Source organism: Glycine max, chromosome 1 (assembly GCF_000004515.6).
Source record: "Glycine max cultivar Williams 82 chromosome 1, Glycine_max_v4.0, whole genome shotgun sequence".
NCBI lineage: Eukaryota > Viridiplantae > Streptophyta > Magnoliopsida > Fabales > Fabaceae > Glycine > Glycine max.
Window position 1 is genome coordinate 33,697,179 of NC_016088.4, and position 27,445 is coordinate 33,724,623.

Here is a 27,445-nt window from a genome sequence, read left to right on the forward strand (position 1 = left end):
ATGTTTTTGTTTGTCTCCCTTTCATATCCTTGGATTTTGTTCTTTGTTTCATTTTGCCCAGGAGTGCAAAAGGCTAAGTATGGGGGGTTTTGATGTGCCATCATTTTCTTCTATTTTCTAAACCCTTTTTGCACCATTTTAATTATTGATTGGTCTTAATTGTCAATTAATTAGGCAGTTTTATTATTTGGGCTCATTTAGCTAATTTGATGTTTTTAATCTAATTTCAGGAATTAATGAAACATTGGGCTTAATCCGGATTTTGGTTGTGGACTTGAAGAGGGCAAATAAAGCAGCGCTTACCTTAGTTAATTTCTAATTAGGAAATTTCGCAATTTTATTTTATGTTGTTCAGTGTTTATTTCGTTTTGGGCCAGAGTATTGAAATAGGGCCCAGTGACTTTGAGTGACTCTTTTTAAATAGCTGCCTTGGGATTCGTGCAGGGCATTCTATTCTGTTATGCTATTCATTATTCAGAGCTTTGTTTTAGGGTTTTCGTTTTTCTGTTTTGACGTTTCTGAGTTCGTAATGCAATTTTACGTTTTCTGCCTCTAATTACGAGTTCATTCTTGCTTCTTCTTCTACTTTCATTTACGTTTCTGTTCATTTACATTTATGTTCATTTACGTTCTTGTTCATTTACGTTTCTGCTTCATGTTTCATTTGCGTTTTCTGTTTGAATCCATGAAAGACTAGATTTTCTGGTGTTGTTTCCTTTTGAGGACGAAGCCCAACTCTCTTTGAGGTTTCGTTTGTAATGTGGTTTCCTGGCAGTTTTCCCTTCACCAGTTATCCCAATTTCGTGAATATTAATCAGTGCACGCTTCGTGTTCGATTAATTGCCTTTGAGCCTAACTTGCGTTCATGCTTAATGGACGAAGGGCTAACTGGTGTATGTGGTGCCTAATCACGTATTGAAAACCCTAAGTTGATTTTCGCTTAGTAAATTGAAATAGGGTTGGATTAAGTGGTTGACTGTTAGGGACGAATTCTCCATAACCCAGGATAAGAGAGTGGCTTCTGAATCAGAGGAAACAACCCGTTTTTAATATTAGTAGTTTCGTATTCCATTTTATTTGTCTGCTCTTTAATTACCAAACAACCAACCCCCCCCCCCCCCCATCGTTACTGTTACTGCAAGTATATTATGAACATTTGGCTTGTCACTGCTCGTTGGGAAACGACCTAGGATCACTTCCTAGTTACTGCATTTTCCCATTTCCATCCACCAAAAGGTGACCTTCCACTTTACTTGGACCCCTCAATTTTCTTTTTCTTTTTCAGAAAATCATTTCTCAACCCTCTAAAGTCTAAAGTGAGCTAGTAGCGACAAAATTTAATAATTTGTAATAATGTTCAATCTTCCATTAAAGTAAAAGTCGTTTACATTGCTTTGACCAGTAATGAAATCAACTTCTAGTGTTAGCCAATGATATTATCATGAACGACTGGAGCCCTTGTACATCTCTCCACCTTAGCGGCTAATGGACAATTCATGATAATGAGAAGCTTTGCATCATGAATTTAATCGATCATGCATAATACTTCATTAACTAAGGTCACATGGAACTTTCTCTTTAAATGCCAATGCAACCAAATTAAAGTCATCGATCAAATTTTAACTAGTGCTATTATATGCTTATTATTTTAATATTCTAATGTTTTAATAAGAAAAAAAAAAAAAGCAAATTCAAATTTCAAACACATCACAGAATTCACGAGACAACTGACAGCATACATAATCAAATGCACATTTGACCATCATTCTAATCACAGATATGTTGAACTTTACAACCTATCTTGTGCTGGTTTACTCCCATCAGCATCCCCAATTTCCCCTCCCTAAAAGAATAACTGTACAAATAAATAATTTGTTGTGTGAAATGGGAGATAAATAACCATTGCTAAAACTTTTCCTTAAGGATACCTTGACAGTCTTCACATTTCAGTAGTGTCATTCGTTGGGACCTTGAATAACCTTGCCTGTTATTAAGAATATCAATGTAATTCCGAAGCCTGTAACGGTCCGAGTTTGTCAGTGAAAATGGAGGATTAAGAATCAGGGATGGTCCTTCCACTAGAAGGAAAACTAACAGACGGACAGCTTTTGAATACAATGCAGCTGCACTTTCCATTTCACCCATGAGCTCTTCTACCTGCCGACAACGAGAACACACAACTTCAGCTTGGATCACCAATTAAATCCCCATGTTTGTTCAATTTTACCATCCATAAAATGTTGAAGATAACCATAATTTTGTATAATCAATGATGTGGCATCCTTTCTTTTTATTTAGGTACATAGATGTTTAAAATTGTATTTTCAAGATGGTATTTTCAATTTTGTATTTTCAAGATGGATGAAATGAGAAACAGAAAGAAATACTGACACCCCCATGTCTTCCAAAAGCAAGGGCGGATTGAAATATTGTCTCCATTGCATCTGGCATCTCTGTGTTTCCTGCAATCAGGATAGAAACAGTCTCTATTGTTATATATTTCATATATTATGGAATGAAACTAGAATCTCTCTCACACACACGCACAGAGAGAGAAAGGAGAAATGTTCATTTATTAGTTATTACTATCTCATACACATATTGTAACAAGGCCATAGACTCCAAATAGTCACTGTTGTTAAAATTCGAGTCAACATATTATGAGTTTATGATCGTAAGTAGAGAAATTGAGTTAACTCGTCAAATCATTTCTGAATAAACTCCGGAAGACTCAGTTAATTCATGCAACCTTGCATAATTCTTGAGTGAAGAAGTCGAGTTTCAAATCAAATCTAACTTTGTACTCCGAATTGATCTACGACAACAGTCTTATATGCTACCCACACTCTCTAAAGGCAACATAAATAATAATTGTAACATTTATCTAGGGATCAAATCAATAACACAAATTGATCAAATCATCACTGTTGTATGTTTTCTGCAAACTAATCAAAGCTTAATAATAGCATGAGTTTTGTTGCTTTCAAACTTAAGCATTGTCAAGTTGTTGCTTTCTATTGTGACAACATCTGTGAAGTGTGAACCCAACAACGCAAGAATCCAATATTGTAAAGCCCATTGTGAAGGAGAAAGGATATATAAAATAGGGGGCTTTGCACAAACAAGAACTAAGCTCTTGTGCTTTGATATGCACTACTTTCTAGATGAACACCATAATATCCATCTAATATATCATGTCACAAAACCTAATATAACTATAGCCTGTGACATTTTAATAACACATCCTTTTTACTAGAGTTTTGGAACCAAATCAAATGTCATTTTAATAACACACATCCTTTTTTTTTGTGTCTCTACCATGACCTGTGATAGGTTTTTACCTCTATGTTTGAAGCTTTGAATATTACCAGTTTTTTAAACATTTTTATATTAGGTAAAACTCTTGAAGAGTTTAGGGGGCGTTTACTTTCACTTTTGCTTCCTGTTTTCATTTTTTTTTTCACTTTTTAATTACAAAATTGCCACCTTAGGTGGCACTTGGTTTGAGTGTCTGTTTTCTGTTTTCATTTTCTGAAAATAACTTCCATTTTCAAATTTTCAAGATCTAGAGAACATGTATTAGAAGAAAGTACTCTAAGGTACCACTGCATTTTCACTTCATCAGAAAAGGCTGAAAACGTTGATTTGTTATTTTCAGTTTTGGGTTTGTTTTTAAAAATATTTTCAGAGAAAATGTTTTCTAAATTTTAAGCAAACATATTTTCACTTATTTTTTGTTTTCTTAGAAAATGAAAACAAAAAAAAACTCAAACTAAGCACCACCTACTTTCAATCCGTTTCTTGCTTTCTAAGATTTGTACATGAAACATTGAAAACATTTTTTTTGGGTTTTCGTTTTTTTCTTTTTCCTGTACAAATCTTTGAAAACAGGAAACAAATTGAAAACAAGGTGGCAGTTTGGTAATTAAAAAGTAAAAACAGAAAATGAAAATAGAAAACAAAAGTGCAAGTAAATGCCTCATTATAAGTTGAATCTACAAGTCATGTTTATGGAAGCTTTACGAGTTCATGAGATTCTCAAGTTTGAAAAATTTGCAAATATTTGCTGGAATAAATCTATCATTATCCATAGCTAACAACAATTTTCTTTCTTCATCATCTCCAATAATGACTCTCAACAACATCACATCCAATTTAGTTGACACCACATCAGCTCATAAAATCTAAATGTTTAAACATAGAAAACTCTTTTACATAAGAAGCATGGAAATGCGGACATATTTTATCTGAGAATTGAAACTTCTATCTTATGAGCATCAGTGCAGAAGATAGCTTATTTAAAAAAAAAAAAGACAACTTAATTATCCATTCAGCTCATAAATTAAAATAAAAGAAGCCATACCAGGCTCAATGGTCTTGGCAAGTTCTTCAGCATGCTCAAATTCCCTCAAAAATTCACTTTCAATTTGAGATAATATATCCTTTGGCCCTAGGGTGTTTCCATCAAGGCATTCTTCAGAATCAGGACTACCATGCTTCCTACTGGTGCTCCTTCTATATCTTGAAGTTTCTTGATTTGGACTTCCTTCCATGGCTGAGGCAGCTTGTGTATGGCATATGTGAAGTGCTTGCTTCCAGATTGCAAGAATTACAAGCTGAATAGAAAATGCTTCTAGATGCTTTCCTGCCTCCATCTTTTACATTTTTTTAAGAGAAGAGACAGACATGGAGCAATCAACAGGGTGAGTATCATTAATATATTATCACCACACAAATAAAAACATAGCATTCAGACACTATAACCACTTTACATAATGCCAAAGGCAGCAGCACAAGACATACCAAGGGTCAATGAAAAGGAAACAGGTTTCAATCATTTTCATTTCCCACCAAAGGGAAAGATCCTCATAATGCATACTGAAGGAACAACTAATTGCTATACTGTTTTTTTATTATCGTATAAGTAATAACAATGCCAGCATGTTTCTAGTGCAATGGGCAAGGAGGGGGTGACCAAAAGTTGCATTAGGCTTTAGGCATTATCTCACATCCGCAGCTTTCCACAGTAATTTAAGACCAGTATCCTGTATTAACTTGTTAACATTAAATAAGCCCTATCCTGTTGATTAATTCTATTATATGTAAAAGCCAAACAAAAACACCTAGCTAACCTATTGTTTAAATAGAATGCATGTATCCATTATATGAAACATATTGTATCACTCACACTACAAGCAATGTCTTGATTCTGATTAGTTTAAAAGATTATTTCATAGGCTCCACAACAGACAAAGAATGAAAAATTAGTTCATGATTTTCCCATACATGCACATGTAGTGAGCAAAATTACAGTCACTTTAAGACATGGTAGAAAGCAAACTTTTAGCAGCATTTACCTTTTCATTAACTAATTCTGTGATGGAAGATGCACACTGTTGCAATGATTTCACCCTTGTCATGCAGTGAGCAGATGGTTGTTCATCACCTGTATCCATTGATCCAAGTGATGTCCCAGGAGCAGAGTCCTGACTTCCTGAACTTCCAATTTGGCATACACTATTGGTAGGTACACCAACTATTGGCATTGGAGCACTTAGTCTTGTGATTGTACTAGAAGACTCTTGGGGTAAACTACCTGACCGACTTGGGGTATGGATGGGCCTTGAAGCACCCACTGACAAAGATGAAACATCTATAGTGGGGCCAGACACCAGAACATATTCTTGATCAATATTCTCCAGCGAATCCATAACTGCAACATATTCCACATAAATAAGCAGTATTATACATTATTCAGAAAAAAATATGTGCTTAATCAAACCATAAAAACAGAAAAGGAAGATAGAAATTTTAGTATCGCATTACCTTTTGGATAAGGACTTGCGAAAAGCTGCTCTGGAGATTCTAGAGGATCAGTGAGATTTCTTGAAATTGTATGGTTGTCCAATCTTTTAGTAGTGTTTTCAGATCTTTGTGTCATACTACCAAATCCTGAAATAGGAGATGATGACTCTGCTTTATCTAGTTTAGCATTTAGATCAAATCCATAGGTCGACTTCATTGAGGACTTCTTCCTTGAAAAGGATGAACTCCCCTCGGGGCCACTAGAGTCGTCATCTAACATGAAAGGCAAACAATCTTCTTGATAATTTTCCTCGGTTCTTCTCAAATCAGACACTGTAGAACAAAACCCACCATCCATCCTTGAAGAACTTCTATTCCTGCAAACTACACATTATTTATATTTGCAAACTGAAAAACCATAATAATCATAAATTCTAAGAGCCTTTGTTTTTACCTCAATGACTCATCCCGTTCTGTTTGCTTCTGAGCAAGGAAAGGGTGGTTAAAGAATTCTTCAAAAGTTAGACGTTCCACTGAAGTTAAAGAAAGATACAGAAGTCAGAACAGTGTATCAGAATAAGGTAGGGTTGTACTGAAAATCATGAAAAGCACCCTATGAACTTATATCATCCCCTTTTCCTTGTTTATCTCACAAAAAAACTGTTGAAAAAGTAGAGCATGAAGGGCTGTAGGTTGGAACACAAGATGTAAATTTCCCTCAATTTATATTTTATATTATAAACTAGAGATTAGTACAAGCATATTTTATCAATCAATCATCACTAAATCAAGCTCCAACTAATCGTCTGTTATCAATCCCCAAATTAACTACCCCTTGAACGTAGGGCAACCCTTCCTTAATTCATAAGACTCTTTGAAAGTTGCCTTGCCTATACTCCTAACAATTTGTAATAACTAACCTCTGCAACAGGACCCTTGTATCAAGTAGTTATGTATCTAAATCTTGCACAGAAAGCTAAAATAAGCATTCACCTATCAAGTGGTCTGATCTACATTAGCAAAAAGAACAAAATGAAAATACCCCTTGATTCTTGTTAGTATGCTATTGGTTAGCAGGAGGATGATTTCAGTTAGCTAAAAGCCTGAAACACCAAGGAAAATCAGATTTGTCAGCTCAATTTTGTGAAGGAGCTGTCATGCTGATGCTAACCAAAGCAAACCTAATTTTACATAGGAAAGTTTGAAACACACATGCATTCCCCCACCCTCTCTATTGGAGCTAGTTTCCCAGGAAATTAGTCACAAATGATACCAAGGAAATCACGAACCATATTAGACAAGTAACAGTGATTTAATAATTACCAATGATACTGTTAAATATCTTAAACTGACCAACAGATTCACCCTTCATTTATGTCTCAAATTTTAATCTTCAAAAAAATCAAGAGCAAATTACACTTGCACCTTCTCAACCATGGACTTATTACATGCTCACCTCCTCCCTTCAAATACATTTCTTCCACACCCCCTAAACCTTCACCATAAATGACAGTGATAAAATAAATGAAATGTCCAATTTACCCTTAACACTTGACCCCACCCTGAATTGAAGACCTTCATGTAAACTCTCTCAAATTAGAAATCCCCAAATCTGCTCTACTAGGGTTTGCGAAATGCGGCAGTGTGAATCTACAAGGGCTTTGTTTGGAGATTGCTAGATCATCTGGACATAGGGCTTTGTTCATGTGAATCTGAGAGGACTTTCTTTGTGTGTTGGCTCGTCTTGGTTATTTTCTAAGTCTGGAGCGGGAGGTTGCTATGTAAAGGATCATAGATGAGGAGCGGAATATGCAGGGAAACTTATCCAATTTTTGTGGTTTCAGTATTAGTTGAACATCTGTCACGAGGCATTTTTGTTCTTGATTGAAAATACCACATGAATTGGTATTTTAGATGTTGAAAGCAAATGGAATATGCAGGGACAGTGTTGCTTGTTGGGGAATATTTGTTAAGCTGGGAAGTTTGTCTAATGTATGCAGGGAAAGATATTAGGGCAATTCTGTCCAAAAAGTTCATTATATAACCCATGTGCCTTGCATGTGACCACTTGGGTTAACAGAACCAACATTGTTCTAACAGAGGGGGTGCGAGTGTAATGAGAATGTAAACCTGAGGGAGGTTTGTGTAGGGATTATGATTGGACGGGGTGTGCGCGTAATAAGTCCATAGTTGAGGGAGTGCAAATGTAATTTGCTCTAAAATCAAAACATACCTGGATTCCGACGTAGCATTTTCTGACACAAATCTTTGCATTCAAAACTCAGACTTGGGCTATCAGACGGAAACTGCAATTCTGTTGATTTCATAATATTTTGTAGTAACTGCAGAGTTCATGATTACAAGTTACATTAAGTTAATTAAGGTGGCAAAAAGACTCATGCCCATTGGAGGACAACACTATAGCACCAAACAATATAGATTATTGGTTAGAAAGAATTACTTTGTTAGCATTGAAAGAATACTCAAAAGACTACAAAAAAAGGAGGCACTATTATCAATTCTATACCTGTATTTGATTGTTTCCAGTGAAAGGTGTTCTTCCTGTAACAAGCTGAAATAAGATTGCACCAACACTCCAGAGATCTGCCTGCATATTTAATTTGAGATAAATAGGAAGGAAACTAATCATGAATGCTTTTGTGTTCTGAAGATATAAAATTAAAATCACCTTCGCATCATACTTCTGTAGTTGCATGATTTCTGGAGCCATGTAGAGTGGTGAACCACACAAGGTTTCAGCAAGCCCCCTAGGTTGCAAAGATCTGCCCGAGAAGAAAAATGTGCTTTAATGGCTAGATTACAGAAAGGAGTATAGAGAGAAGAACTTTTTCTTGAAAGAATACCCAGAAATTTGGAAGGCATAAAGAACATATGAATGTCAAAGCAAGCAACATGGTGTAATTTGTCAGATCACAGTGCAAAGACTTAGAAATTCATGGGGGCTTGAAACCCAAATTTATTTGTATTATTATGATCACATTGAACTCATTTAAAAGCATATTTTCACTAATTATCTCAAGTCAAATAGTGAGCCACAAACATAAAGAGTAATACTTCTGGAAAAAATTAGGCTTTTATTGAGATCTTAATCATTTTCTGGTTTTAAAGAATACGGATATGAATGAAGTAGAAATAAGTAGGCTACCTTGCAAATCCAAAGTCAGCAATCTTCAGCACTGACTTCTCATCATTTCGGGAGAGAAGAAGGTTCTGTTTCAAGGACGATAGTGATTACCATACTTGGATAAAATAACAAAGCAACCTTCAATCTTCATACAAAGATTAAGTTTTATGTGGAATGGGATCAGCTAGAACTCTGAACTAATGAGACATAAACCAATTGATAGGCATTTATGTTGTAAGGAATAGAATCAAAATAAAAACCTGTGGTTTCAGGTCTCGATGAATAAGGTTATTGTCCCGAAGAACTTGTAGACCAGCAGCTGAAACACAGAGTAGTCATTTAATACCAGAACATTTAAAGAAAGCATAACTGTATACAGTTGAAACATACCCAACTGCTGCATAAAATGTTTTGCAGTTGCCTCTGGTACCCTTCCATGGCGTTGAATGTACAAGGAAAGATCTCCTCCTTTACAGTACTCTAACACAAGATGTATCTTCCCAGGAACCTACATAAAGTGAATGACACTTCTAAGCAGGGACTTTCTGATGCACCAATGAATGTGTATTTCATTTGGCATCACACCTGCCACAAATAATAATTTAACCCGGACCAATCTATTCTTAGAATTTTACTGGCTACAATTCTTACTCAAACCTCATATTTTTGGTTTTGACTAAAATAAGCCAAACCTAATACTTAAACCATGATTCATACCCTATGAGACAACCATATTTTGTCTGCCATCAGCACAAGATAAATCCAGCCTAGATAGATCCAATGCCATGATGCTCCACTTATCATCTACCTAAGGCAGGCTACCATTTTGCCGGCACAAATCCAGAAGCATACTAACAGATTTTAAACAACAAATGTCATTTTACAATCAAGTGGTCACCATCACTCCTTTGTTTTCCATACAATGCTCTTCATTCCTACACTAAACCCAGCTTTAGCCACACAGTGCTTTATAATCACGAATCCCCCCCACCCCCGATGCAACTAGACAGAAAAATACTGCATCATCGTTAATAGCAAGAACTTGCATATTGTTTTTCTCAAAATAGAGATAAGCAATGAACCGAAATGCCAGTGGGATGCAATTACACTCCACAGCAAAATAGTTTCTTATAAATAGTAACATACATAATCACTTAGATCTAACACACACACCCCCATAATGGTCAAATCTTTTTCTTCTTCAAATCCTACAGTACAGAACCCACACAGCTGCAACCATGGTTTTGTCATGAACCAAGGCACTTTTTCCAAAGAATTTTTTCTCTTCCTCAGGTCAAACAGAAGATTGCCAACATTCTCACCACTAAAAAACAAACTGTTCAAATCTTTCTAGTTCCAACCACATAGAAAAGCAAAAACACCAATTTCAAAATTACCAAACTCATCGCACATCCTCAAGCTCCTAAAACTAAAACATCACTAGTTCATTGTAAAGAAGTCTATATATATATATAAATAAATATATATATATATATATATATATATATATATATAAGCCCATATATTTTAATAATATGTCAGCCATTGTCATGCCCTGAAAACAATTTAATTAAAACAACTATTATGTGTGTGTGTGTGTAAAAACTCCTGCACCCCACAAAAAAAAAATAATAATCCTCACACTAATAACTTTTCCTAATTTACCAAATCACACAGTAAACTTAGATCACGTTATAAGTTATAACTTACAAACTAAACAACCAAACCACATCATCAGACTACACTAACAAATAAAACTTCCAACAATCCACACCAACCCAACGGATATAACTTAGTTGACAAAACGGAAGAGGACCTGTGTTCAATTCCCGCATAACGCATCCTCAGAGAGAGACAAGAAACTTTAAGTATGACTAAACCTAGGATTATAACTTCAACAATCCACACCAATCCAATAGTATGATTCAATTGGCAAATAATACATCCTCAGAGAGGGACAAGTAGCTACTGAGCCTAGGATTGGCTTCATAATCTGCCTAAAGGATCGAAACTTACGGAAATAAATACCCTAAGGTGCTACCATGAAACTAAAAGGTCCTAACTAAACAAAAGCAATCCACAACGAAAACAAATAAAACAAAATAAAATTGAAACCTAACCTGATTTATGATATCGTGCAAAGAGATAATGTTAGGGTGGTTAATCCGCTTCAAGATGAAAATCTCGGACATGAGGCTCTCCTGCAACTTCTTGTTGAGGCGAAGCGTGGCGATCTCCTTGATCGCCACCTCGGTGCCGTGCACCTTGTGCCTCCCGTGCCACACCACGGAGAACGACCCCGCGCCGATTTGCTTCCCCACCACGTAGTCTCCCACCACCCTGCTCCGCCCCGCCGCCTGCGCCATCGCCGCCGCCGTCGAATCCACAAACCCTAGACTCCGAATATCGAAAACGGATTCTCCAAAGAAACTCAAACGAAGACCGGGTTTTGGTTCTGAGAACAAGAAGGACGCGACGACGGATTGAGGTCAGAAAACTTCCCAAGTTTTTTGAATAGATACTTTCTTTACTTTAAGAAAATTTTCAGTGTTACGGAGAGATCAACATTTTATGTTTAGGATGTGTAATTCGTTAATAAATACTTAATATAAAATTTAGTATTCAAAATGTTATGACACGGGAATAAATTTGTTATGACCTTAGCATGGTTTTGTTCGGAAATACATATTTCCTTTCTTTTATTTTTTCTCCATCTACTGTTGTAGTTTAATTTTTAATATATATTATTTGAGATTTTATTTTTTCTTTTTATTTTTTTCAATTTAAACTATTATAAAATATAAATATTATATTATATAATTTTTTTAATTGGTTTTAAAATTATTTATTTATTAAATTAAATTTTATAATTTTTTTTAATTTTTTTTAAAAAATAATATTATTAAATATAATTATTTTTGTTTTATTATTTAATTTACTTAACATATTTTTTAGATGAATATTTTTATTTAAAATCTAAATTTTCTAATATAATTATTTTTAATATAATTATATTATTAAATATAATTAACTTGTTCATGTCATTAGATTTAATTGAAAATGAGAAGATTTCAGGACGATCTTTTACCGTCCTCTTTCTCCTTGGATCAAGATTCCACTAATCTCGTTCGCATTTTTGTCGCATTGATTCGGGTGCCATAAAAAAATAACTGCTGATTAAATATCTTTACAGATATTTTTAATATATTTTTATTATAAAAAATAATTCATTTACTACTCTTTGAAATTCTATGTATTGTATACGATAGATGTAGCAATTATGTTTTTAGTGTGTTTTTTAGTTTATTTTAATACTACTAACTAATTTTCTTATTTTTTTAATTAACAAACATAACAAAAAAAAATATCAACACCATATAAATTTAACTACAAAAGTACATACAAAGTAACTAAAAAATTGTATTATAATTTTATTCAATTTTTTTATTTTTCTTTATCTGTATATTTTTTCTTTAAAAAAATAAAAAACAAAATTATAAAATTTAATTTATAAATAAGTAATTTTAAAACCAATTAAAAAAATTATATAATATAATATTTATATTTTATAATATTTTAAATTAAAACAAAAACAAAAAAGAGAGAGATGAAACAGAGACTACCCAAAGGAAAAGGGAGTCCACTACAGCTTCATCACCCGCGCCCACTTAAGACTCATCTAATGTCTCCTAACACTAACATAAGATCTTTTCCAAAATAGGTTGTTTTAGCCAAATAGTCTTCTGTTGCAGAGGATGGGATGTTCTCGGACTGAGGTTACAAAGGAGAACCTTACATAACTCGAGAATCCCTATCAGTCAGATAGATCTTTCTTCAGAACATCTTATCTAAGCGTCTAGTGTCATGGGTTGATCAATCCATCGAATTCAAAGAACAAGGGAGAACCTCTAGTAGAATAGAAGATTCTGCCATCGCTTAATCAAGCTCTACTGCTTCATTGACTTGTGCCGTCTAAATCAGAAAATGTGGTCTTTTATGCAGCGAAGTCCTCTGTCTACCGACCTTTTTTTCTTCTATCATCAGCCTAGGGATAAGAGATCATAAATAGTCCAACATAAGCCCAGAGATCGGGGATAATAGAACAGCTTGAATGCCTATCCAACTAGAAAGGCAGGGCAGGAAAGGCTTTCGCCTGTCCTTCATTGAAGAACCAGGCTTACGTCCCTCCCTTTACTCAATGGATAACACTTATCCTCTTTCAATCAACCAAATGATAAATGGAGTGGAGGAGAAAAAGGTCTTTATTGATTGAAGAGGCTTTGCACCTAGGACTAATAAAGATCCAGAAGAATGGGTCTAGGCTTTCGAAAAGATGAAGATGCAAAGGGTAAAGAGAAAAGAAATGTCTTTTGAACAACCAACCTCACATAAGGATTCTAGCTTGCCCAATTAGAGCAGATGGATATTCTCGGACGGGGAAAAGTGACCCAAGTAGTGTATATTGGGAATTTGATGTCATTGCATATATTAATAGACATTCATATTTTATTATGAAAAATTTATAAAAAAAAATAATTAAATAAATAGTGTTTGATTAAACAAAAACAATGATTTTTTTATCATTTTACAGTAAAATTTATATTTTTTGTGTTGATAGTTTAAAACGTATATAACAGAACACAAACACTTACCACCATAATATAACTCTCCCAAAATTTTGTCACAATCATTATATAATTTTTAAAATAATAATAATTATTCACAATCTATTATTAACGTTCAGATATATTTGTCGCACTTTTTATACTTTCAGGGACTAAATTTTATATTTTCATCGTTCAGGGACACATCGAAAAGTCAAAAAATATTATATGACAAATATGTCTCTATGGTGAAAATTAGAGATGGTCATGTTGGTAATCATTTCAGTGATAAATTTGTCTATTTGTGCCACGTATGGTATTTTATTAACAGTGATGGACGAAAGTTAACGGTCAAATATATTTGTCGCACTTTTTACACTTATAGGGACTAAATTTTGTATTTTCATCTTTCAAGAACACATTTATCAGCGAATTACACATTTAAGAACAAAAGTGACTATTTATCCTCTTTTTTTTTCTTTTACTTTGGTGGCTTTGTTTTGTTTGATTGATTACTTGTATTTAATAATGTCATTAGAAAAATAATTGTTTGGATTAATTGGGATTTGGGAGGGCTAAATTGTTTTATTTTTAATTAATAAATAATAAGTTAGAAACTTCATTAGGATGCATTGGTGTCCACGTACGAAGAATGTGAGAGAAGCAACAAAGGGATAGGAATTTTAGGGAGGAAGCAACTTTTGTTATTATGCGTGTGAATGATTATCAGCTATTTTTATAATTAAAATTTAGACTAAAATATGTTTTTCAATATCAAAATATTCAGAATTTGTTTTTGTAAAAAAAAATTATCTATTTTATGTTCTCACAAAATTAAGATGTGTTAAATTTTGGTCTGAACATCAGTTCAGATATAAGGAACCTACATCTCTGATGACTATATACATGAGTCACTCTATTGGTCAATTGGACACCAACATGTGTTAAAATCTTTGCCAATTAAACCCACCCTCTTATTTATCTTCTTTTACGACACCCCCTCCATTGTCTCTGGTGACTCCTCCAACAACCTCATCCACCAACGTCATCACCCACCCACTAACCCTCATCCATAGTTCTCAGCTCTTGACTTCTCCTTCCCTCTCTTGTTACCATTGTTGTTCTTTCCTCTCACAAAGCTCTCTTCCCTCTTCCACTATTGTTCCTCCCTCTCATAGAGTTGTCTCTTCTATGCTCCTCTCACTCTCTCGTGGCTCGTAGTGGTCCATCTTTGTAGCAGTGAACCCATCTCCTTTCAACGTCTTCCTCTTGTAGCTGCAAAGTGATAACTAGATTCATTGCCAACGACATCGTCCTCTTGTTGTGAGGTCTCTTTGATGTTATCAACGCCACCTCTTTATAACCAAATGTGTTGTTTGTGGCAGATCTGAGGATGAAAAAACCAAATCTAGTGTTCGAAATACCATATATAAGGTCAGAACAACAAAACTAAGGAGTAACATTGGGTTCTTATCCAATGCTACTTCTTCAATTGTATTGTAGATATAATGTTGCATCTCAATCTTTTTATTTTCTTTGTTTTAATGTGGTAGGAAATTAATTTGTTTGTTCTAAATTAATTCCTTCCTTTGTTGCATGTTGGAGTGATTGAAATTCCTGTTCTATTGGTATTTTCCCCTTGCTAATTGGTTATTGTGCTCCCATTTGCAACTTTTTTCTTTCCCTTTGTGATTGATGGCCTTGTAGAAAGGAACTTTTTTTCTCGAAGATTAGATAGGATTTAGGAAAGAAGGGGGAAATTGAATGGAGTCGTGGTAGGTAGGTGATGACACCCATGACGATGGAGGTGAGAGTTGCTTGTGTCATTTTTTTTACATTAGTTATACATCTAACCGATGCAAAAAGTTAAAAAAACCTAATCTCTCCCACATCAATGCACACATAGGTTCAGATTTAGGTTTGGTTATATAAACCTACATCCAAGCCAAAATTTGAGACATTTTAATTTTGTGAGGATAAAAAACATATTAAAATTTTTGAAGGGATGAATTCTAAACATTTTCATATTTGTGAGGGTGAAAAATATATTTTAACCTAAAAATTATAATAAATAAATAAATATTTTTAAATATTAAAAACTATATTACAATAAAATTTATAATAATTTTTTAATATATAAATTATAAATTATGTTTTAAGTTTATAATAAATAATTTATTTTGTGATATGAGACTTTTTTAAATAATGATGATTTTATTAAAAATAATAAAATTTAAATTAGAAATAAAGATTAAAAAAGGTAGAAAGAAATAAGAGATTAAAAACATTGTAACATCAGAAAAGAACACTTAAAGGCTAAAATAATCTCGTTACACAATAACATCTAAAAATATTTTTATTTAAGATAATTATACTAATTTAAATGTAGAAGAATAATCATATTTTTTATATCTACTACTAACTACAAGTTTTTTTTTTAAAGATATTCTATTTGAAATAGAAAAATTAAGGGTTTATTTGGAGTGACTTTTAGTTGAGTTTAAAAAAAACAACAATTAGTATTTAATTTTAGTTTCAAGAAAAACTCCTTTTAAAAGTTTTCAACCCTACTAAAATATGCTTTAAAAATACCATTAAAATTAGTTTAAGGGAGTGTTTCTACGGTGATGAGTCAAAAACAACCACAGTGTCAAATCAATAGTGGCAATAGCAAATCTAATAAATACAATAAGAGAATTGGATCACTAAAAACATTTTTCAAAAACTTATTATTTTTTAAAAATCTTTCCAAACTTCTTTTTGAAATCTTTCAAATTAAAACAATCAATGAACCAAGTTATTATGAGATGCTCCTTTAATTGGCTTTATATCACTTAATTCAAATTTAGATTTCTCTTGAAACAATTAAGGTAAATCAACACAAATATAAAAAGAACCAATAATAGACTAATAACAAATCAATTTCCTATTTCAGAAAATGAAATTCCAAAATTGAAGAAATGTATGCAAAGGATTAAATCTTTCAAAATTGATTTCCACCAATGAAGAAATAGTAAAACTTTCTATCGGAAATAAGAAAATTACTAAAATGTTTTTTCATCTTTAGAAATAAGTTCTAAAAGATATTATAGAAAAACACTACATGCATCATAACTAACTTTCAAATAAACAAGCATTAAGGGATATGTAAAGAAAAAAAAACATAAGGAAACAACTTCACAAAACGAGTTTAGAACACCTTAGGTTGTAAAACATAAATCTTGCATCAAAAGATGTAGTTTGTTTTTACATAAAGTAGATAAGCAAAACCAAGTTAAATACATTGTAATTGAATCAATAAAATCAACCGATTTTTTAAAACAAAAAGATACCATTGAGAAAACACAACAACATAAATGGACAAATTGTTTAAACACCAACCTTTACTAAACAATTTGAGTAAATAAGGTTAAAAGAAACATCTTTATTCTCAAAGAAGAAATCACTTTAGACAACGTCAAACAAGTTAACACATGTTTATATGAGGTCACACCAACATATATAGAAAACAAGACCTATAAATCAAAAACCTTTGTAAAACCACTTTGGGCAAAACGATAAAACAACATCTTCATTTTCAAGGAAAAACCAATTTCCAACAACACCAAACATGTTAAAACACTGAAAGGAAACAAAGAAATAACAATGAAAATATCATATCAGCATCATAGGTTATATCAAAAGGAAATCTCACTCAGTACACAATACTGCCTTGAGGATTACTAGCCTCAACATATTCTATCTGAGATGAGTTCTCAGTTTAGGGAATCTTGGCCTTACTCACATCTTCATCTATCATAAACCATATGATCGATATATCACAAACTTGAGGGCTCTCACACGAAGAACTGTGACAACCCATATCTCACAAAGAGTCTCTAATAATGCGAATTGATTAGGTATCATAGTAAGATTGCACAAGCATACTCATCGACTACAATTATTCTCCTCTAAGAATAACTGTACTCAACGCGCAACAAACATCATATTAGTGATCTCCTTATAGAATCAACTAAATATGGTTTAACAACAAATAATCATTATCTCATGAAAATGATTTCACAACACCCAATGAAGAAGACTAAAGACCTATTTTTCAACAAGTTTGTCATAAAATGTCGTCTCCCACCTTTAGTGCCCAAACATGATTTTGAGGTGATCAATCTCACAATCGCATTCTAACCACTTCTAGTGGACTAGACAATCAAACAAAGGATTTTTAACTCAAGTTAGAGATCTAACACATAACTAGGACCAACAAAATGTCATACTCTACTCTTGGAAAGGTATTCGTAACAAAACTAACAACCAAAACTATACAATGGAAGACACAACAAACAAATTCCCTATAGGTTTGTTCCCAAAAGACATGCTCAACTCTTACACCATAAATGTAACGACCCAATGCCATTACATGAAACTAAGGACTAACTCAAATAGAAGACTTTAACTTTAATTCGTTTTAAACTCTTCTATTAATTTAATTATGAAAATACTCATAAACTTTTCATGTTTTAAAGGCCAAAGTTAAGACATATGATACAAAGATAAAACATCATCTGATATATCTATACAACTGAATAATTATGTGTCTTGTGGCACTCCATCATAACATAAACTTATACAATATCATAGCAACTCATAACTCTTCATAACATGCATATAAACATATACAACTCTATAAAGGTAAACTTCTTAGACTTTGAACCAGTCAACACTATACAAGATGCTAAGAAAGAAACAACATACAAAATCACATCTTCACATTCAAGTACACATATCCATGGAGTCTCCCAAGAACACGGGGCCACCTCTTAGCCGCCTCATATGAATGTGAATCTCATGATCTCAACATAAAGTCAACTCTAATCATAAAACAACATCATCTCAACCACATCTCATATCATAATCAAGATATCAACCAACACAACCCTAATCCTTCATCAATACATGCAAAATTAAGAACATTTCATACTACAATAATTAAGAAATATACATGTATCTCCACTTCAACAATTAATATTTATAAGTCCTCATGTACATATAACTACTCAACATAACATATCATAATCATCTTATATTAGTTCGTAAAACAAAGTTAATTACATGATAATAGCATGACATCAACTTCATAAATCTCATATTAGTTCACAAGATAAGTTAATTACATTTGGGTTCGATTTGCAGAATCATATTGGGATATATAAAAGAAAACTAAGCTCATTTAAGTTTCATGCTTAAGCCCCCCAAAATGCTCTATTTAATCCCTAAAAATTATCGTGCTTAAGCCCCAAAAAACTCGTGCATAAGCCTGAGGTGTGCAACTTTTAGAAAATTTTGAAAATCACTCCATGGCTTTCCAAAATGGTACCCAATGCTTCAATAATTTCAAAAAGACATAGTTTATAACAATATAAGCCAAAGATCACCATTTAAAACATCGAACATATCATAAAACAAGAATTTTAAGCTTTTCTTACCTCTATAGAAGAAGAAAAAGAACTTTGTGAAGAAGAAGGATAAAGGAATGAGCTTTGGGTCCAAGGAGGAGCTTTCCTCCACTCTAATAGCAAGCCCATCACAACATCACCCAAAATCCAAAAATGACCACAAATAAAATCAAAAACCCAAAAATAAAGCTTTTTCATGAGCTCTAATGGGTGCTTTATGAGAAAAACAAAAATGAAGTTAAAGGGAGGAAGAAGAGGTGTTTGCCACTCCAAGGCTTAGGCAAACAACATCAAAAGGAGAGGAAAAAGGTCTCCTTTGTGTTGAATCCACATCCTTGGTTTTAATTATGACAAATCATTAGCAATACAAATTGAAAAGACGATGGGTTTCAGTGATAACTAACCTTATGCTTAAGTGTTTCAATGTTTACTACTTTAAGAAGTAGACATGTTCATTCATTCTGAAGTGCTCAAAATGGTTCAAAACAGTTGTCCAAATTAAGAACTCAGAAGATTTCTTGAAGCCCATAAGAATGATGAAGGTTGTTTCACTCTGAGTACTTGGTTCTTGGCAAGAAACTAAACAACATGGCCTTACATAGAAGACTTATCAAAGGCTACATGAAGAGAATCCAACCTCAAAATGTAGTTATGGCAGAGTCTACATCAGAATGGTAAAGATCTGGACTACGATTTTCTGAACATCAGAATGCATCACAAGGATAACATCTATTCTTCCATATGAGGTCACATATACTGAAGATACATTGGAAAGTGAAAGCCATCAACATAAGGAAGATACAAGTCTGTTGAAAGTTGAAGCTATCCATAAGAAACATTGATGAGAATCATTAGAATGAAAGATTGAAGAATGTCACTCAATCTGACCTTGGACAAAACACTAACAATCCAACAACTAAACTTCTACTTAGTCTTTCTGAAGTAACCAACTTCAGAATGCATGAACATGTGAATTAGTGTTAAAGAGTGATGAGATTGTGCTACATTAGAATGGGATATCAATCTGAACTTTATCAACCGAATTCATCAAATACGAATATCTTTGAAGCAAAAGCTTTTAATTGCAAAAAAAGATATTTCTAGAACTGGTTGCATTTTCATTCTTAGCAACTTATATTTCTATTTTGAGCTTAGAACAGTTCTTCATCGGAACTCAGTTCATTCTTAACAAACATCACAAACCTTTTGTTTTCAAAGGAAACCGAAGTTTTCAAAATCTCAATTCAACACCCCGTTCTTGTGGTATTCTTGCCACTTCAATTGGCATTAGAGCTTAACTCTCAGGGTTAGGCACACTTGATAGTGTGAGAGGAAGATCCTGGAAGAAGTGTTGGTTGGACATGTTCCAATAGTGTTCATACCTGAAGGTGCCTCAACCAATAGGCCTTCTGGTTTTGATGGAAAAGATATGTACTATTGGAAAGGTAGAATAAAGCTATTCCTAGAATCTCAAGATGAGGATCTATGGGACATCATATAGATTGATCCTAACAAACCATAGAAAAGAAATCAAACTAGAGCTAAAATACACAAACTAAAAGAACAATGGACCCCAGATGAGAGAGACAAAGTTCTTCTTGTGAATGTATGAATACAGAGTTTTGATGATGTCAAAGTAGAATCATACAATGTTGCTTCAACAAACAATCAAAGGTTAAGCATTGCTTCAAGATTAATTCAAGGTCAACCAAACAAGATCAAGAAAAAGATAAGGCCTCAAACAATCTCACTGGTTAATTGGTTTTTGCCTCAAAACAAATTGTTTCCAAGAGATCAAAGGCACTAGTAATCGATTACCAAAGACAAATTTGGAAATAAGCTTTTCAAAAGGGTTTTGAAATTTGAATCTTGTAATCGATTACTAGATGTTTGTAATCAATTAACAGTAATGGAACTCCTGAAATTCAAATTGAAAAGTCATGACCCTTCAAAATATAACTGTGTAATCGATTACCAGAAACCTGTAATCGATTACCAGTGAGAAAATTTCAGAAAAGCTTTTTGATAAGACACATCTCTTCAAACCATTTTGAAAAGTCACAATGGGCCTATATATATGTGTGTCTGACTTTGAAAAATAAGAGAGAGATGTTCTAAGAGAACTTAATTGTCAAATGCTCTCTCAACAACTATTGGGCAAACACTTGCAAATTTATTGAGAATTCATCTAGGAACTTCAATTTGTATTATCATTTCTAAAAGAGAGAAATTCCTCTAGGATCCTCAATTTGTATCATCTACTCTAAAGGAAAGAAATCTTTTTGTTCATCTCAAAAACTCAATTGTAATCAAGAGACTGATTGTCTCTTGGAGAATCTTGAACACAAGGGTGAAGGATCTCAAGGTGTGTTCAAAGTTTGTAAATGATTTATAGAGATAGTGGAAAATCTCAAGTGGGTTGCTTGAGGACTGGACATTTACATAGGAAGTGGCCGAACCAGTATAAATTGAATTTGCATTTCTCTCTTCCCTTTTCTCATTTATTTTATTGTAATCAATTTTGTCTTGCACGTTTAAAGAACATCGATTAAATTGATTGTTGCTTCTTCTTCTGCATTCTGAGCCTATCATTTAAAAGGGGGTTAAATTTTGTTAGTAGGAAAATTTTAAAACTTATTTCACCCTTCCCCCCTCTTAAGTTATTGAGGCCACTTGTCCAACAAGTGGTATCAAAGCAGGATTCTTGTTTAAAGTTTAAAAGCTTCAAGAATAATTATGGCTTCATCTAACTTTCCATTTCCTGAGAGAAATTCTATTAATAGGCTTCTTATTTTCAATGGCGAGGGTTATCACTATTGGAAAACCCGAATGTAGATCTTTATAGAAGCCATAGATTTAAATATATGGGAAGCCATTGAAATTGGTCCCTTCATTCCTACAATGATAGTGGACAATGCAACTATAGAAAAACCTAGAGAACAATGGGATGAAGATGAAATAAGAAGGGTTCAATATAATTTAAAAGCCAAGAATATAATTACTTCTGCATTAGGCATGGATGAGTATTTCAGAGTTTCAAATTTTAAAAATGCAAAAGAAATGTGAGATACATTACAAGTTACACATGAAGACACAACTGATGTTATGAGATCTAGAATAAACACTCTCACACATGAATATGAATTGTTTAGAATGAATCAAAATAAGACCATACAAGATATGCAAAAGAGATTTACACATATAGTTAATCATCTTGCATCATTGGGAAAAATATTTCCTAATGAAGATCTCATTAACAAAGTGTTAAGATGTTTAAGCAGACAATGACAACCAAAGGTAACTGTAATTGCAGAATCGAGAGATCTCGCTAACATGACTCTTGCAACTCTTTTTGGAAAGCTTCAAGAACATGAAATGGAACTTATGAGACTAAACCAACATGAAGAAAATGGCAAGAAAAAGAAAGGAATTGCACTTAAAGCCTCATCTTCTATTCAAGAAGAAAGTGACAAAGAGGACTTGAATGAAATAAAAGAAGATGATGATTTCAGTCTCTTTGTGAAGAGATTCAATAAATTTTTGAGAAACAAAAGAAATAAAAGGAGATCAAACTTCAATCCAAAGAAGAAAGGAGAAGATTCCTCCTTAGTTCTGAAATGCTATGAATGCAATCAACCCGGGCACTTGAGATTTGAATGTCCTGTCTTTAAAAGAAGAATGGAAAAATCTGACAAGAAAAATTTCAAAGAAAGAAAAGAAAGCATACATCACTTGGGAAGATAATGTCATGGATTCATCAAGTGATTCAGAAAATCAAATCATAAATCTGGGCCTCATGGCCAATGATTATGAAAGCGGAGAAGAGGTGATGTCTTCTAACTATGACTTATCTATTTCTTTTGATGAACTTCAAGATGCATTCAATAACTTGCATAAAGAATCTATCAAACTTGCCAAATTAGTTTCATATTCTAAGAAAACCATTTCAAGTTTAGAAAAGGAAATTTTGAATTTAAATGTAGAGTTAGAAAATCTTAAATATGAAGTTAAAACATTAAAATCAGTAGATAAAGACCAATCATCTACAAAATGCTTATTACAAGAAAACAATAAAGCATCTCATTCATGTGAATGTTGTGATAAATTCAAAGAAGAAATTGTAGATTTAAAAATTGCTCTTGCCAAATTTACTCTTGGTAAAAATAATTTAGATATTATATTAGGCAAACAAAGAAGTGTTTTTGATAAGGCTGGACTAGGACATAATCCTGAAAATCAACAAAGGATGCATAAAAATTTCTTTCCCTTCTTAACATGCTCTTATTGTGGTAAGAAAGGTCATAGTGCATCAACATGTTATATTAGAAAGAATGGTAGTAGCATTGGAAAAAATGGTATGGGTTCCAAAAGGATCTTTAGTCAAAACTAACATTCAAGGACCCAAGAAAATTTGGGTACCAAAATCAAAATATGATTATATGAATGATGGACTCCTTGAAGCAAAGTTGGTACATTGATAGCGGTTACTCCAAACACATGGCGGGAGATGTATCAAAGTTTCTTCATATTTCTCTAAAAAATAGTGAACATGTGACCTATGGAGACAACAACAAAGGTAAAATTGTTGGAGTTAGAAAAATAGGTACGAATTCCTCTACCTCCATAAAAAATGTTTTACTTATTAATGATCTTAAATATAGTTTATCACGTGTTCACCAATTATGTCATAAAGGCCTTTTGCTATCATTTGATCTTCATAATTTCTTTTGATGAAGATTAACTCTATTAGGCCAAGAAATGGTACTTTGAACGATATGGCATGCTCTACTCTATTAATTCATTATAAACTGCTAAATGTTTTTCTTCCTTCTGCTCATGATTTGTTTTTGATGTTGACAAAGGAGGAGAGATAGATAAAAGATAAGATAGTGAATTATCTAATTCTTTGGGGACAATTTTTTTTCTATGAAATCTTCAAATTGTTTTATATAAACAATCATTGCAAAATCAAGGGGGAGTAAACAATCCACATAGATATTCTTTTTACTCCTAACCTACATATGGTTGTCATCATCAAAAAGGGGGAGAATGTGAATCATGCAGGTTTCAGGTTTTGATGATGCTAAAAAGAATTTTCTTGATAATGGTTGTCATCATCAAAAAGAGGGAGAATATGAATCATGCAGCTTTTGATGATGCCGAAAAGAATTCACTTGATAATGATTGTCATCATTAAAAAGGGGGAGAATGTGAATGTATGAATACAAAGTTTTGATGATGTCAAAGTAAAATCATACAAGGTTTCTTCAACAACCATTCAAAGGTTAAACATTGCGTTAAGATTAATTCAAGGTCAAGCAAACAAGATCAAGAAAAAGATAAGGCCTCAAATAATCTCCTTGGTTAATTGGTTTTTGCCTCAAAACAAATTGTTTCCAAGAGATCAAAGGCACTGGTAATCGATTACCAGAGACAAACTTGGAAATAAACTTTTCAAAAGAGTTTTGAAATTTGAATTTTGAATCTTGTAATTGATTACCAGATGCCTGTAATCGATTACCAATAATGGAACTCCTGAAATTCAAATTGAAAAGTCATGACTCTTCAAAATATAACCGTGCAATCGATTACCAGAAACCTGTAATCGATTACCAGTGAGAAAATTTCAGAAAAGCTTTTTGAAAAGACACATCTCTTCAAACCATTTTGAAAAGGCACAATGGGCCTATATATGTGTGTGTCTGACTTTGAAAAACAAGAGAGAAATGTTCTAAGAGAACTTAATTATCAAATGCTGTCTCAACAACTATTGGGCAAACACTTGCAAATCTATTAAGAATTCATCTAGGAACTTCAATTTGTATTATCATCTCTAAAAGAGAGAAATTCTTCTAGGATCCTCAATTTGTATCATTTACTCTAAAGAAGAGAAATCTTTCTGCTCATCTTAGAAACTCAGTTGTAATCAAGAGACTGGTTGTCTCTTGGATTGTGAGAATTGTAATCAAGAGATTGGTTGTCTCTTGGAGAATCTTGAACACAAGGGTGAGGGACCCCAAGGTGTGTTCAAAGTCTGTAAAAGATTTACAGAGATAGTGGAAAATCTCAAGTGGGTTGTTTGAGGACTGGACGTAGGCACGGGAAGTGGCCGAACCATTGTAAATTGAGTTTGCATTTCTCTCTTCCCTTATCTCATTTATTTTATTGCAATCAATTTTGTCTTGCACTTTTAAAGAACATCAATTAAATTGATTGTTGCTTCTTCTTTTGCATTCTGAGCATATCATTTAAAAAGGGTGAAAGTTTGTTAGTAGGAAAATTTTAAAACTTAATTCACCCCCCCTCTTAAGTTATTGAGGCCACTTGTCCAACACTTATGAACTCTAAAGCCAATTTTTTTATGTGCTATGAGTAGATCAGAATATGAAAAAAATAGAAGAATATGAGATATCACAAGAAATCTAGAACACACTCTGAATAGTACATGAGGGTACAGATCAAGTAAAGGACTCAAAGGTTAATATTTTAACTTAAATTCAAAATGTTTAAGATGCATGAATATGAATCTATAGAAGAAATGTTTACAAGGTTCACTATTATAGTGAATGAACTAAATGCTTTAGGAGAGAAGCATACAACACATCAGAGAATCAAGAAGATTCTGAGGAGTTTGCCCAAAATTTGGAGATCAAAAGTCACTATCATAACAGAAACCAAGAATTTGAAGACCCTGGCTATGGATGAACTTATTGGTTCTTTAAAAGTTCATGAACAAGAGCTGATGAATGGAATACAATTACCTAAAGGAAAATCATAGATCTCAAGGCCTCTCAGAAAACCAAAACAAAACCTCAGTTCAAAGCACTAAACTTAGTAGTAGCCTCTGATGATGAGAACAATGATGATGATCTTTTTGAAGAAGATGAAAAAGAACTGACATTCTTATACAAAAGATTACAAAGACTACATAGAAGAAGAAAAGGGCCAAGAAGGAACTTCTCTAGAAGAGACTTCCAGGAAGGAGAAAGTTTGAGACAAGTTAAATGCTTTGAGTGTAACAAACCTAGCCACATGAATGATGACTACCCTTTCCTTAAGAAAGACTTCAAGATAAGTGATCCAAAGAAAAAGGCAATGATGGTCACATGGGATGATATAGACTCATCATCCTCAGAGAAAGATGAGGAGTATGCGTCCAACCTATGCCTCATGTAAGACTCAGACAAAGATGAGGTATCTGATTCTGAAAGTGATTTGGATTTTTCTAATAAAAAAGAATCAGAACAAGCTTTTGATAACTTAATGATTCTCATATTTTTACTAAGAAATGTGCTCATTTGAAAAATCAACTTTCAAATGCTTAAAAGGAAAATGAAAAAATTAGAATGGATAATGAAATCCTTTTTAAGAAAAACCATTGTTTGCAAAATATCATTTCAAGCTTTATGTACAGTCAAAACTGAGAAGAGAGACAACTACAAAAGAAGTTATCTCCTTTGAAAAAACTCAACATGAAAATGAAAACAAAATTTTGAAAGAAAAATTTGAGAAAATATTAAAAGATTTAACTAACTTTATGGTTGGAGAAAACAATTTGGATAAGCTTGTTGGAGTCCAAAGCAACCTTTATGATAGAGATGGTTTAGGCTTCAATAAGAATCCTAAAAGGGTTTTTTAAAAGCCTAACAAAAACAAAAACGCTAAAAGGAAATGCTCCAACTTTAATGGATGGGGACACCAGACCTCAAAATATTATAGAAAAAAGGAATATTCCCTTCAAAAAGGTAACTAACACATAAGGATCCAAGAAATTATAGGTACCTAAGATCTTATTATTTTCTGATGTAGGAATGTCTACTCCATAACAAGAAGAAAAAGTTGTGGTTCTTGGACAGTGGATGCTGCAAGCTTATGATTGTAGACAAAAGAAAATTCCTCAGCCTTGAGGAGAGAAAGAATGAAGGGTTTGTTGCTTTTGAAGATAATAGAAAATCCCTCATCAAAGATCTAGGTAAAATTGGTAAACCAAACTCTACTCGAATTGAAAATGTTTATTATGTAAAAGGGTTGAAAAATAATCTTTTGAGCATTAGTCAACTATGTGACAATGGCTATGAAGTTAAGTTTGGACCTAATGCTTGTCTGATAAAAGAAACATCAACTAGAAAAATCTTATTCTCTGGTGTAAGAGAGAGAAACCTCTATAGGATTTGTCTAGAGACTTTACCTAGCTAATACTATCTAACAGCCTTTGAAAGTGATAAATGGTTATGGCATAGAAGAGTAGGTCATCTCAACATGAAAACCCTTTCTAAAATTTATAAACATAATTGTCAAAACCTATCCTTTGGCAGGAGGGCGATACGAGGCTCATGGGTGCATCTTCCAAGGAAGGAAAATACGCAGAGTCGCCACCAACGTTTATACGAGAAAAATGTTAGAAAAACCAAGAAACGGTCTACGAGTTTTAAGAAATAAAG

At 33.1% G+C, this 27,445-nt stretch overlaps 1 protein-coding gene across 1 annotated transcript; it reads right to left on the minus strand.

Annotated features, from left to right (window-relative positions):
- Positions 1-1,715: 1,715 nt before the first annotated feature.
- Positions 1,716-11,529, minus strand: LOC100789255 (serine/threonine-protein kinase ATG1c). Its single transcript, XM_006574048.4, has 13 exons — positions 11,071-11,529; positions 9,341-9,458; positions 9,211-9,269; positions 8,972-9,036; positions 8,495-8,588; positions 8,333-8,413; positions 8,039-8,147; positions 6,260-6,338; positions 5,827-6,182; positions 5,358-5,713; positions 4,364-4,655; positions 2,392-2,462; positions 1,716-2,157 (listed from the first exon to the last, which is right to left on the minus strand). The coding sequence occupies exons 1-13, from the start codon at positions 11,314-11,316 to the stop codon at positions 1,906-1,908; spliced, it is 2,178 nt and encodes a 725-aa protein (XP_006574111.1). The 5' UTR covers positions 11,317-11,529; the 3' UTR covers positions 1,716-1,905.
- Positions 11,530-27,445: the final 15,916 nt, after the last annotated feature.